Source organism: Pseudochaenichthys georgianus, chromosome 24, assembly GCF_902827115.2.
Source record: "Pseudochaenichthys georgianus chromosome 24, fPseGeo1.2, whole genome shotgun sequence".
In the NCBI taxonomy this organism is placed as follows: domain Eukaryota; kingdom Metazoa; phylum Chordata; class Actinopteri; order Perciformes; family Channichthyidae; genus Pseudochaenichthys; species Pseudochaenichthys georgianus.
Window position 1 is genome coordinate 24,178,974 of NC_047526.1, and position 13,353 is coordinate 24,192,326.

Sequence of the window (13,353 nt, forward strand, 5' to 3'; positions counted from 1 at the left end):
AGGCCTTCAAAGATTTCCCAGACACACAGGTGATCCTGGATTGCACAGAGCTGAGGTGTCAAACACCATCCTCACTCCTCCTCCAAAGTGAAATGTATTCTACATACAAATCTCACTGCACCATGAAAGCCCTGGTTGGCATAGCCCCACATGGCGCAGTGACATTTGTTTCCAGTCTGTATGGTGGTTCTGTCAGCGACAAGGAGATTTTCAAACAGTCTGGAATAGCTGCGTTGTTGACTGAAAACATGGCAGTGATGGTAGATAAGGGCTTCCTGATCAGCGATTGCTGCAAATGCAAAGTGTACTGCCCACCTTTTCTGTCGAAGCAGAAGCAAATGCCGGCCTATCAGGTGAGGGAGACACAGGCCATTGCCAGACTGAGGGTTCATGTGGAGCGTGTCATCAGGAGGATAAAAGAGAACACACTTTTTGATGGCGTCATCCTCCTGTCCCATGCCTACAACATCACCCAGCTGTTTGCAGTAGCATGTATGCTGTCAAACTATCAGAACAAAGCACTGGTCAAGAAATGGGTGAAATAAGACAAGATGATGACACCTGTGCAGGTAGCTGTGATTAAGCTGGGTGAGCACACCGTTTTGCCTGACACACGCTAGTGTTTTGTTTGAATAAATGGTAAATAGCAAATTACAATGCGTTGATGATTTCTTACAAATGCAATGATTTACTATTCATTACAAAAAAATCACTTCACTTTATTGTCTTTTTAAATACAATTGTATATTTATTTACATATATGAAATGTGAACAAACAAACAATATAAACAATATACAATATATATCAAAAACAAAATATTAAATTCACATTTTGTTGTCATTCAGAACACATGATTGAGGGATTGCCTCCTAAAAACAATGGCGGCTGAGCCAGGGTCTAGCAGCTAACTGCTCACAGAGTTATCAATGGCTGCAGTGCCCACTACTTTTGTAATTGTTATGTGTTTGTGCCCTGATCAGGCGCTCCTAGTGTGATGTGTCATGTCTAGCTGTAGTTTCCTGTTATGGTTTTGTAGTCCTTATCGTTTCTCCTCCAGGTGTACCCATTTGTAATTATCCCAGGTGTGTCTTGTCTCGTCATTACCTCATGTATAAGGATTCTGCTTTCCCCTTTGTCTGTGGCTGATCCTGTCTGTGCAGTACGTGTTCTTGTCTGTCATTACTTTATATTTCCTTTGTCCAACCATGGTGGTAATTATTAATTAAATTCTTCTTTTGACTACTTCGGCTACCGTCTCCTTTATTATGTTGCCTTGACTCGACATTGAGCCTGCTAACAGTCAATGGTAACGTAATATGGGGGCTCGTGCCAAACTGATTTGAGCAGGAATTTGGTGGTGGCCGCTGAGCTTAGTCCACACTTTGAATTATGGTTGACAGTGTCGTGTGTGTGGCCCATGTTTTATACCCTCTTGGTAAATAATTCTCCAATAAGGAGCGTTTTCATCCAGCTAGGGCAGCTGGACCATTTTCTATGGTTCCTTCCTTCGCCTGGAAGACATACCGTCTATGCTGGTCGGGGTAGTAGGAAGACCCTGTCAGGCTCCTCCTAGGCCAGCGTATGTCAGCTAGTTAGTTATATAGGGGGTCTGATAGTGAGGGATGGAAACGTTTAAGGGATGGGCCTTAGTTTTTTTTTTCCTGTTTTGAACACACGACAGTTGTTAATCTCTTGCGAATAATTTTGAGGGTGGATGCTTCAGAAGGTCATACCGGTGCTCTTCTCTATTTAGTGGATAGCGGTAGGGGAGCGGTGGCCAGAGTTATTAAGAACAGACTGTACAGGCGTGTAGGGTGAAGCCGGTTTTGTTTGTTTTTTGTGTATATATTAATTGGTTGGTCGTATATGCTGGTGGAAGCGGGATTGGTTCTTTAGTTTCTTCCTCCCCCGGTGCGACGGTACTAGGGCAGGTATGCCTGTGAAGGTATGTGATTTTGTGGCTAGGCCAACGGTCAACGTGTTGAGCTTGTGCACTAAGGAGGAATTATCGGGGATAGCAGAGCATTACGGTGTCAGGCTTGCCCCGAGCATGAAAAAGCAGCAGCGGTTAGCGCTGGTGGAGGCTTTGACCGCCATGGAGGTTATGGAGTCTGTGGGCAAACCTGAGGAGCAGGAGGTAGTCACATGTGACCCGGTTTCGGAGAACCAGGTTTTGCTGAGGAAGATGGAACTAGAGTTTAAATTCGAGCAGCTGAGACATGTAGAGCGGTTATGCGCTCGGAAGGCAGAGGAGGCAGAACGTGGGCGTGTGCATGAGCTTGAGCTTGGAAGGCTTGGGGTAGAGGTGCGGGCAGTGCATCATGAAACTAGGTTCGATGCTACTAGGCACCTACGTCTGGTCCCGCAATTTTCCGAGAAGGATGTTGACAAATATTTTTCTATGTTCGAAAATATAGCCACAACTCTGAAATGGCCTAATGACCAGTGGACATTACTTCTCCAGAGCGCACTCACCGGGAAAGCACAACACGTTTACGCGTCACTTTGCCCAAACACCCAGGATTACGCCGTGGTGAAGGCTGCTATCCTTAGGGCTTACGAGCCTGTGCCGGAGGCGTATAGGCAGAGGTTTCGCGCTCTTAGAAAGAACAACGTGCAAACCTACGTGGAGTTTGCTTACGAGAAGGAGCTGGTGTTTGATCGTTGGTGCGCGTCGGAGAAGGTGGACACTTTGGTTAAGATGCGGGAACTCGTGCTTCTTGAGGAGTTTAAGTCATATTGTTTGCCCGATAATGTGGCGATGTACATTAATGAACATAAGGTGACTGAGTGCTCGGTGGCTGCGAGCCTGGCGGATGAGTTCGTGTTGACGCACAAAGTGCTCTTTGACAGACCTAATTATCCCGTGCGCAGGGTGGAGAGTAGACCGAGGTGGGACTTGGGTGACAGGCCTGTGGCCTCTGGCGGTGGCAGTGTGGGCGAGGTTGCTGAGCGGGGAATGAGGGGAGAAATGCGTGAGTGTTACCACTGTGGTAAAAAAGGCCACATAAAAGGAGAACTGTTTTGCCCTTACCCGTCCCAGTAAACAAATATCGTTGATAATGACACCCACACCCACATCTCTGAGTAGGGATGCCCAAAGGGGTGAGGATATGAAAGCGTACTTACCGTTCATCAGTGAGGGGTTTGTATCCTTGTCCGGCGAAGGTTCCTGTGACCATATTAAGGGATACGGCTGCGTCCCAGTCATTTATTCGGAGAGATGTGCTACCTTTTGACAGTGGTTCAGAGGTGGATGCTGGGATAGCTGTCAGGTCTTTTGGGATGCATGTCATGGAAGTTCCGCTTCACACTATCCATCTTACATCTGAGTTGGTGTCGGGGCCAGTGGTAATTGGGGTGGAAAATTGTTTTCCTGTCGAGGGCGTATCATTAATTCTCGGGAATGATCTGGCAGGGGGTAGGGTCCTCGTGAAGGCAGAGGTGACTTGTGTGCCAGCAGAGTCTGGGGCGGTGGACGTCCTGGCGGATGCGTATCCGAGAGTGTTCTCCTCATGTGCAGTCACGCGGGCCATGGGTATTAAGGCTTTGGCCGAGGAAAAGGACGACGTGGACTTGTTTGATACCATCATAGCGACTGTAAACGGGGTGCCTGAGTGTTGTGACCCACTTATGGATAATCCCCAGGGTGCAGTACCACGGGGGCCTGAGGTGGAGGGGGCGCTCCCGGGGCAACCCGACTTGTGGTCATCATCTCAGCTTGTTCCTGATATTGCCCCTCTTGAAGGTGATGCTGTTCTTCCATCTATTCCAGCCGGTCTCAGCCCTTTACTGCCCTCTACTTCCTCGTGTGAGTCTGCCAGTAGCGCGGCTGGGTTTTCTTTTGCTCGTGAGGAGCTTATCGCAGAACAGGGTAGAGATCCAAGCCTGTCAGGCCTTTTTGCGAACACAGCAGGAGTGGGAGAGAGTGAGGTTTCTAAAAGTTGCTATATCCTGAGGGACGGGGTATTGCTGCGTAAATGGTCTCCTAGCCTCGACGCGTCAGCGGAGAATGATTGGAATGTGGTGACGCAGGTTGTGGTTCTGTTTAAATACCGTCACGATATTCTGTGTTTGGCTCACGATCACAGGCTCGCAGGACATCTGGGGGTCAATAAGACGTATGATAGAGTGCTGCGTCAATTTTTTTGGCCAGGGTTGAAACGGGATGTGGTGCAGCACTGCAGGGGGTGTTCAACGTGTCAGGTGGTGGGTAAACCTAACGGGGTCATTCCACCGGCGCCACTCTACCCTATCCCGGCAGTGGGGGAACCTTTTGAGAGGGTTATCATTGATTGTGTAGGTCCACTCCCTAGAACCAAAGCAGGTAATAGCTTTCTTTTGACCATTATGTGTGCCAACACACGGTTTCCGGAAGCAATTCCGCTGAAACGGATAACGGCCAAAACAGTGTCACAGGCCTTGGTGAGGTTTTTCTCCGTTTTTGGTTTGCCTTGCGTGGTACAGTCCGACCAAGGTACGAATTTTTTATCCCGCATCTGCTCGCAGGTTTTAAAGCAGCTGGATATATCGCATAGTTTCTCTAGCCCATATCACCCACAATCCCAGGGGGCTTTGGAAAGGTTCCACTCCACGCTAAAAACAATGCTTCGGGCGTTCTGTCGTGACACGAAGGACGACTGGGATGAAGGGGTTCATTTAATGTTGTTTGCCGCAAGGGAGGTGGTGCAGGAATCTTTGGGATTCAGTCCTGCAGAGCTGGTATTTGCGCATTCGGTTAGGGGGCCGCTTAAGCTGCTGAGGGAGAAGTGGTTGGGGGAGAGCGAGCCGAAGAACCTGTTAGACTATGTCTGTGGCTTTAGGGAGAAGCTGAAGAGGGCATGTGAACTAGCGAGGACAAATCTGAGTGACACACAGGGGAGGATGAAGGGCTGGTATGACAGGAAGGCTCGGGATAGAACGTTTGTGCCAGGGGAGAGGGTTTTAGTGTTGTTGCCTGTCCCAGGCTCCAGCTTACAAGCACGGTTTAGTGGGCCGTACCTGGTTAGAGAGAAAGTAGGGGATTTGGACTACCTGATCGAGACACCGGATCGTGGGCGGAAGACTCGCTTGTGTCATGTTAATATGATTAAGCCATATTATGTGAGGGAGCCTCTGGTGAATCCTATTGACAGTATTGTTGTGCCCTCTGCGAGTGTGTCCACTGTGCCGGTGTCAGTTTGTATGTTGGCGCCATCTAGCGTTGATGAGAGTAATGACAGTCTTTGTTTTTCAGAGGGGGTTGGAGAACTGGAAGATGACGTCATTATTCCGTCCAAGGCGGTCGTGGAGGGACGGTTGACAAACACTGAGTCATTGATCACTCTTGACTGTCATCTTGGCCATTTATCAACAACGCAGCGAGATGATATCAGGGGTTTGGTTGGGTCTCATTGTGAGCTGTTCTCCGATATTCCTTCGCGCACTAACGTATTACAACATGATATCGATGTGGCGGAGGCATTACCCATTAAACAGCACGCGTATCGCGTGAATGCATATAAGCGGGCACGGTTACAGAAAGAGGTGGAATACATGCTCACTAACAATATCGCTGAGCCCAGTTTCAGCCCATGGAGCTCGCCGTGCTTATTGGTTGATAAGTCAGACAAGACAGATAGGTTTTGTACGGATTTTCGCCGAGTAAATGACGTGACTAGGCCTGATAGTCTTCCATTGCCCAGAATGGAGGACTGTGTCGACAGGGTGAGGGGGTGCTATTTATCCATGAGGTGGTGTGGGGGTTATGGCCGCCCATACCGGTGCTGTTAGTACAATTTGTATTTGTTATTGTGCCGACAGTATTATTGTTTTTTATTGCTTCTTCTGTTTATGTTCATTCCCCCATTTCGCCTTGGGGTTATGGACATAAAGTTGGGTGTGGGGGTGTTATGTGTTTGTGCCCTGATCAGGCGCTCCTAGTGTGATGTGTCATGTCTAGCTGTAGTTTCCTGTTATGGTTTTGTAGTCCTTATCGTTTCTCCTCCAGGTGTACCCATTTGTAATTAACCCAGGTGTGTCTTGTCTCGTCATTACCTCATGTATAAGGATTCTGCTTTCCCCTTTGTCTGTGGCTGATCCTGTCTGTGCAGTACGTGTTCTTGTCTGTCATTACTTTATTTCCTTTGTCCAACCATGGTGGTAATTATTAATTAAATTCTTCTTTTGACTACTTCGGCTACCGTCTCCTTTATTATGTTGCCTTGACTCGACATTGAGCCTGCTAACAGTCAATGGTAACGTAATAGTAATGACAGGTACTTCGGCATGTATGTGTAAAAAAAAAATAAGTCTACTTTTTCTCTGATTGCTCTTTGCACTTCTGGATCTGTGTATATTCTTTGCACCAGGTAGTCCTCCTGTGCCCACACTACAAAGTCACACCACTGCATCCCAGACACAAGAAGTTGACCCTGTACTTGCCAGTAATAGGCATGGCTTTTCTTGAGCTTAGGGGAGCCACATTCCATCTGCACATATTTGCAGTCGACATAATTTGGGACATTGGGACATTTGAATTCAACAAGGCCAAATTGGGGATATTCTGTTGGGTCAAATACAACTCCATCAGGGAAGGCACCAAGCCAGGGCGTAGAGGGGTGAATGACAAGGCCACAAGGGGAGTAGTTCACGTTTGCCAGTCTACTGTATTCAGCTGCTACTGTGGGCTCCATCTCTGCACCTCTCCTCATTTCTGCAGTCTGCCTTGTACCTTTGAGTATTCGCTCTGCAAGAGAGTTAGCAGAGCTCTCACCTCTGACGTGACAAATCTCTCTAAACCTAGAGGCAGTAACCCTGGGTTTGCGGAGCAGATGCCACTCTGAGCTAGAGCTTTGCTCACGGGTAGCCTCCTCAATTTTGTGAGACATTTCTAAATCAACAGATAAGCTGTTAATATGCAGTTGCTCCTCTTCTGAGCACACCAGCGGTAAATCACATGGCAAGATCACATACCCCTCTATGGGCAAGTGGGGTGTTGGTGGTGTGTCAGTGTGAAGTGTGGTGTACCGAGACGTCAAAGCAGGCATCTGATAGGACAGAACACTGCCCTCCTGCACAATCCCGAAGACACTTTCCACAAGGGGCTTGTCAGGTCTCATGTTCATTGTGGTCACAAGCGGTCTGTCTTCAATGCTGAACGCTGAGTATGCCTCCGTAACTCTGAACAGGCAGGGATCTGGTAATGGCCCCACCATGCCTCTGTAGAATCCACTCCTACAAAGAATGGCAAAGACAATATAGCACATTAATGTGACAAAGGTTAGGAATACAGCACCAGAATTATGAATTTAAAAAACACAGGAAACACAATTTTCCAGCTAAACTGACCTTACTCCAGTCTGCACCATCCTATTTGGTACAGGCTTGGTGAAGACCATGGAGTTGATGGGCCCTGGCTTCACACCCTTAAGGAAAAGACAAGTACTGTTCGTTGAGTCACTTTAAAACAAAAACTCTGTGAAAGATTACAAGTATTTGAACCTCATTGAAATTACCATTGTTCGCGGCTTGTGCCATTGCTGTTCCGATTCAGTACAGCTATGCACAGGTGGCACAACTGACATGTTCAGTTCAGTGTAATGTGCTGTTTGGAACAGCAATGCTACTGTGTGATTGCACAAAACAGTTCCTGCAACACAGGAGCACTGGTTGTGCGTGAGCACCACTGGTGATGAGTCACGAAGCGTTATCTAAAAAAGAGAGAAGAAATACTAGTGATTAGTAACCTCACTTGTGGTAAATGAGCCAGGAGGTTATGAGTAGAATTATTGGTTATTTTTACTGACCCATTATCCTAGAAGAAGCATGTATTCCTGAATGCTTAGTGTTACCCTCTTACCCTACAATACCACAATGAGCTTTCTTTGGAAACTAAGATGCCTTGAAAATTGTATTAAAGCAGTTTTGACTATATATTTGAACCCCCATACTTACACATCCATAATCAATGTAATAATATCTGACCAATCAGCTGTGATAAAGCAGTAGGACACTGTAGGACAAGTAGGACACTGTTGAGATTCCCTTAAGGTAAACTAATGTTTAACTGAACTGAAACTCAATAAACAGGGGGGAACACAGTGGCAATGTTGCCTGCCTACACTCAAACTGTGTGCTGTCTCGCTCTTCCTCATTGACCTGTAGCACAAGGCTCTCACGCTGACCTGCCCTGTCAGCCTGTCTTTATTGGACACTGAATGAAAAAAAACAGAGCAACAGCGTTAGATCTATACTCACGTCAAAACATCTATGGCAACATTGCTTTACAAAAGCCGATACCATTATGCAGTGTGGCTAACAACAAGACAACCTTGGCTAGGCTATAAGGCTATTAAACGATAGTATTTGTTAGCAAAATGGCTAATGTTTTAAAGAATTAACACCAGAAACAGTACATAGCGTTACCCAGAGCCCTATAGTAGTCTACTATAGTAATAGTATAATAATAATAGTAGTTATACTATAGGGCTCTGGCGTTACCTAGCTTTTGACAGCTAACGTTAGCATAACCCGGAGCATAAGCTAGCTGGTTAGTACCTGTTACCTTCTTACCTTCATAGTTGTGTATATATGACGCAGCATATAATTTGAAGCCTTTATCGAGTTTGCTGGCTGGGGCTTTAGTCGTCCGGCAAATCCGATGAACATCCGACATTTTTAATTTCGGAAGCTCTTGTAGGCAGCGGGTGTAGAAGGTCGTCATTTTTCATCAACAGGAAATGCATCAGCAGCTCTGAGTAGAATGCGGAAGTGACTGTGCATGTAGCCTATTCACTCTCCACTAAACGGCTCGTTGCAGCTCTTGCCCCCCCCTCCCTGTGAGCCCAGTGTGCTCCGATTCGTCGGGACCAGTCGGGACGTTGTGAATCGCGCTGAGCTCCGTGGAGGTGTGATTTCCTTGTTTAGCGATACACAGCGAAACACAGCCAAACTCATCCTGAGCACACACACAGTCACAGCCGAAATAAAAACAATAAGTGTGGCTTGATATTGAGTAAGAAAAAGGTTGATAAACGCTGTGTGAATGGGTCTGCAGAGAGAATTTCGCCGCGATCCCAACTGTCTGTTATCAGCCTGCAGCCAGGGAGGAGAAATCAGCAGAGCTGCCTGCACTGAGTGTGTGAGGAAGTCCGTGGATTGGTCAATTTGGACCAATCAGCGGGGGCTTAACGTAACGGCTCCACGGATTGGTCCATTTGGTTCCGGGGACGACATGACATCATGATGTACCCGGAAGAATCAAATGGACAATGACGTATCTCCAACGAGGCGTTTTGGGTTAGGGTAACCCTGTGTTAGAGTTTTACTCGCTACAGGGTGTACTTTGAGGGTTTTGACTCTGCACACCGTTTACATGCATAAAAACCTTCATAACACACAAGGGGACGGGTAATAACCGGAAAAGCATGACATGTCACCTTTAAGGCGAGACACGGCAGGCAAAAACATCGTTTTTCAAGTACTGGTCAATTTTGAGATTTTGTGCTATTTTGATTCTATAACATGTTTTCTTTCAGGCTTTTGGAAGGAAAATGTACAAAATACACATTTAAGTGTTTATTTTACTATAGTTTGTCTATTTGCGTCTGTAGATTTCTCCTAAATTCACCAAAAGTTAGCGTTCTAACGTAACATAAAGTACCGCGACCGCTGTGTGCACCATGTCAACAGAGATATCGTTGGAAAGCTCCGTCTCTCCTGCACAATCTCATCAGATCCAAATATAGTCATTTCCTTTGCATCAGCAACCAATCGTGAAGGCACAAAGGGGTCTTAAACCAAGAAACGAAATCTCATTGGCTGGTGTAAATTTCTGACAACGTGATTCGTTCAGATGCGTCACGTGATGTGCTAAAACACTTCCTGGTTAGCTTTCCGCTAGAAATTGAAATCTCAAAATGGCAAAAGAACGGCGAAAAAAACGTTCACAGAGAAGACGACAACAATTGTCACTTGCACGAAGCAAGGTTATACAAAATGACCCCGAACATGAAATACCTTCACGGAATGCGTCGAGGCGCAAGCTATCATCCAAAGAACAGGAGGGTTTAGCTAACGCCTCACTGCAATCTTTAAAGGTCGTTTTCTCAAAATGAGTTTTTTTTCCGACTGAGTTCGAAATGTCAACTTCAGTAGCACGTAGAGACACCAAACCTTCCAGTTATATTCCTATCAATATTATGAAGGCTTTTACAGAAGGGTTTGTTCATATATCATTCATAGCCTGAATTATACAACATTGTATACCTAAAAACATTGTGAAAATTGATATTTTAGGGCTGTTGACAGTAGGGATGCCAGCGATTATTCGAATATTCGCTAGTCTCCATAATCGAATATTATTTTTAAAAATCGATTTTATTTATATATTTTTTTTTAAATTTTATTTATGTTTTTTTTTTTTTTCTGGCTTAGTTTCAACCAAAATATATATAAATATATATATGCTAATAATAGTATTAATAATTGTAAATGGTCATTGGTCACACCACCAGTTTGTTTTACTGTAAACTTGGAGGAAGCCTGCGTGCAGAGCAGACTTCTGCTGCAGCACGCTACACACCGACCCCGCCCCCACCCCCCCTCTCCCTCACACGTGCGACTAAAGATGAACAAAGCGGCAGGTAAAAAGAGTTCCTCCTCGTGGAACTACTTCGAACTTACAAGTCCAAAGGAAGTTAAATGCAAGCTCTGCGAAAAGACGTTGGTCTATCACAGCTCAACCTCAACAATGCGTTCGCATTTGAGTGCGAAGCACACCAAAGAGGTTACAGAGAAAGACGCAGCACAGCTGGCCATTACCAACTTCACTTCAAGGCCACGTCGTTGTGATGACATGCTTGTTTGTTGTTTGTACTGTTAAACATGTTCCAGTAAAGAAAACAACGGAATTCCTTTTTTTTCTCTCCCGCGGGGTGGGGGGGGTCGGTCGAATAATCGATTTTGATCATGGTCAGTTTCTGGCAACCCTAGTTGACAGTATTTTCTGATTTACGGAGTGATAAAAAGAGATGTCCAATATCCCTTCTGTAAAAGCCTTAGATACTAATATGACTACATAATGAAACAATAATTTTGAACCTGGCATTATCCAAAGTTCAGATTTCGATTCCTGAAATGTGTTAAAATATGTGCATATTTAATGAGATAATGGTTAATTTGCATATTTAAACATGCTATTTCAGAAAACTTGTAATACAAAAACAATTGCCTTATTGTAAGTAATTAACTGGAGAAATTTCTAGCCGATACCTTTAAGTTAATAAACTTACCCTATTCACCTGGGGTGTCTCGCCTTAAGGCTAGAATTCTGCACTAAGCCAAATTTGTATTTTATTATTTGTGACTGAATGTGAACTTGTGAAGCTAGTCAAGCGACCTCTTTCCAATACAGTTATTTTTGTTTTGTTACCGCACTCAATTTGTTTACATGGTTATTTTGTGGTGAACCACTGATAAGCTTTATTTTGTTTTGATCCAATGCTGCTGTGAAGCTATCCACGTTGGATAGAATGGGTCATTTCAATAAAAAAATAACCTTAACGGCCCGTCCACACTACAGCGTGGACAGCTTCAATCTGCCCATTCACTTTGAATGGGGTGACGTCACGTTGCCTCGCTTTTTCGCAGAACTGAATTGTGAGTAGCATAGCGGTCCGTCTCCGCCAGAGAAGCCAGCGCCAGCCAATCAAATCCCGTTTCGGAAAATCTGACAGCTCAAGCCGTAGCCAATCAAACCGCGTCTAAGCTGGGAGAGATATCCCGCCGTTCATTTCTATATTTCAAAAAAAATTGGAGGAGAAACTAATTATCGCTGTAGCAAAACACCCGGTTTTGTATGACCAGACCCTCTTCACCTACCGGGATACAAACCGGAGGAACCAGGCATGGAGGGAGGTGGCAGAGACAGTGGGTGAAACTGGTAGGTTTTCGCCTGTTTGGGGAGTTTATATATATATATATATATATATATATATATATATATATATATATATATTGCTCCCATAAAATGCCCGGTAGTTTTTGCTTTGTATGTCGGGGGCGGGAGATTCATGTGATTGGCTGTTGGTCGTGTTGCTTGAATAAAATCCCCAAGCTACAGACACGCCCAGCTCCAAGCTTTTTTTGAAGCTGTAGTGTGGACGCTCCGTAAGGGACAACTTGAATGCTTTTTTCCTTTTTTTCTCTTAATGCATTGCATAAAGATCGGATCGGGAAAAATCGGTATCGGCAGATTGTCAAAATCAAATGATCGGAAGCAAAAAAGGTGATCGAGACATCCCTAATTACAAGCACTGAGTAAATGCATTCACCAAATGAATAATTGCATGCATAAGAACTTTCTTCAATTAACATGAATGAATAGTAATTCATAAAATAAAGCGCTTAGTTTTAATCAGTAATATTATAAATATAGAATAAAAACCAGACACTAAGATGTAGTCATGGAGTTGGACCTGAATGTTAAGGTCCAAGTCACATTTAAGGTCTATTATCATGGAAAATGCACTTTTTAAATGTCCTTTATACATAAATATGTGTGTCAGGGGACTCACAAAGTGTCAGAAAACAAAACCCTCTCTTTTCCTCCGTACTGAAATCTCAAAAACTGGGGTACAACGGAGCTGATCCAGATTGGCATCCGATATGACAGGGGTCGGCAACAGGCGGACCGGACCCAGACCTATAATCAATACATTAATAGGGGATTTCAATTTTGACGGGGTGATTCTATTTTAACCGCCACCGACAGGGGGCGAAAGAGACGAGGGAGCGATACAGGGAGCGAAACACAGAAGAAGAGACGAGAGCACGGAAGAGAGAAGCGGAGAGGAAAGTGAGTGAAGAGAATAATTAGCGATACAGGGAGAGAAGCTGAGAGGAGAGTGAACAGGCGTGTTAGCGGCAGACAGGGAGAGACAAATAATTACACATGGCGCTCTCCAAGAAGAGGAAAGTGGACAGTGAGAACAGAGCTTTTAACCCCGAGTGGACGGACTCATTCATGTTCATCCTGCCCACTGGGAGCACAGAACCAGTGTGTCCCATTTGTTCAGAGACCGTGGCGCTCATTAAAAGTGCCAAAACGTTTGTGTTTGACCAAACATTCCCTCTCAAGTCACAACTGAGGTCACAAAAAATAAGCAGTCTCAGAGCCCAATATGATCAGTCCACCAGGATCAAAATTAAAACTAAATATCATTCTAGGGCAGGCTAACCAATGAGCACCTGCATGTGTGTGTATGAGAATGGCCCTGACACAATTTCAGCCCACGTGTAAACTCCTGGCAGGTCAATAAGCTCGAGCTCAATTCTCGCACTGAAGAAAACAAAGAGAGAGAGGGACTGCA

General features: G+C 45.2%; 1 protein-coding gene across 1 annotated transcript; it reads right to left on the bottom strand.

Annotated features, from left to right (window-relative positions):
* Positions 1-6,231: 6,231 nt before the first annotated feature.
* Positions 6,232-8,732, bottom strand: LOC117439646 (uncharacterized). The gene is made up of 4 exons (XM_034075631.2): positions 8,555-8,732; positions 7,498-7,692; positions 7,331-7,407; positions 6,232-7,216 (listed from the first exon to the last, which is right to left on the bottom strand). The coding sequence occupies exons 1-4, from the start codon at positions 8,648-8,650 to the stop codon at positions 6,232-6,234; spliced, it is 1,353 nt and encodes a 450-aa protein (XP_033931522.2). The 5' UTR covers positions 8,651-8,732.
* Between the last annotated feature and the right edge of the window lie 4,621 nt (positions 8,733-13,353).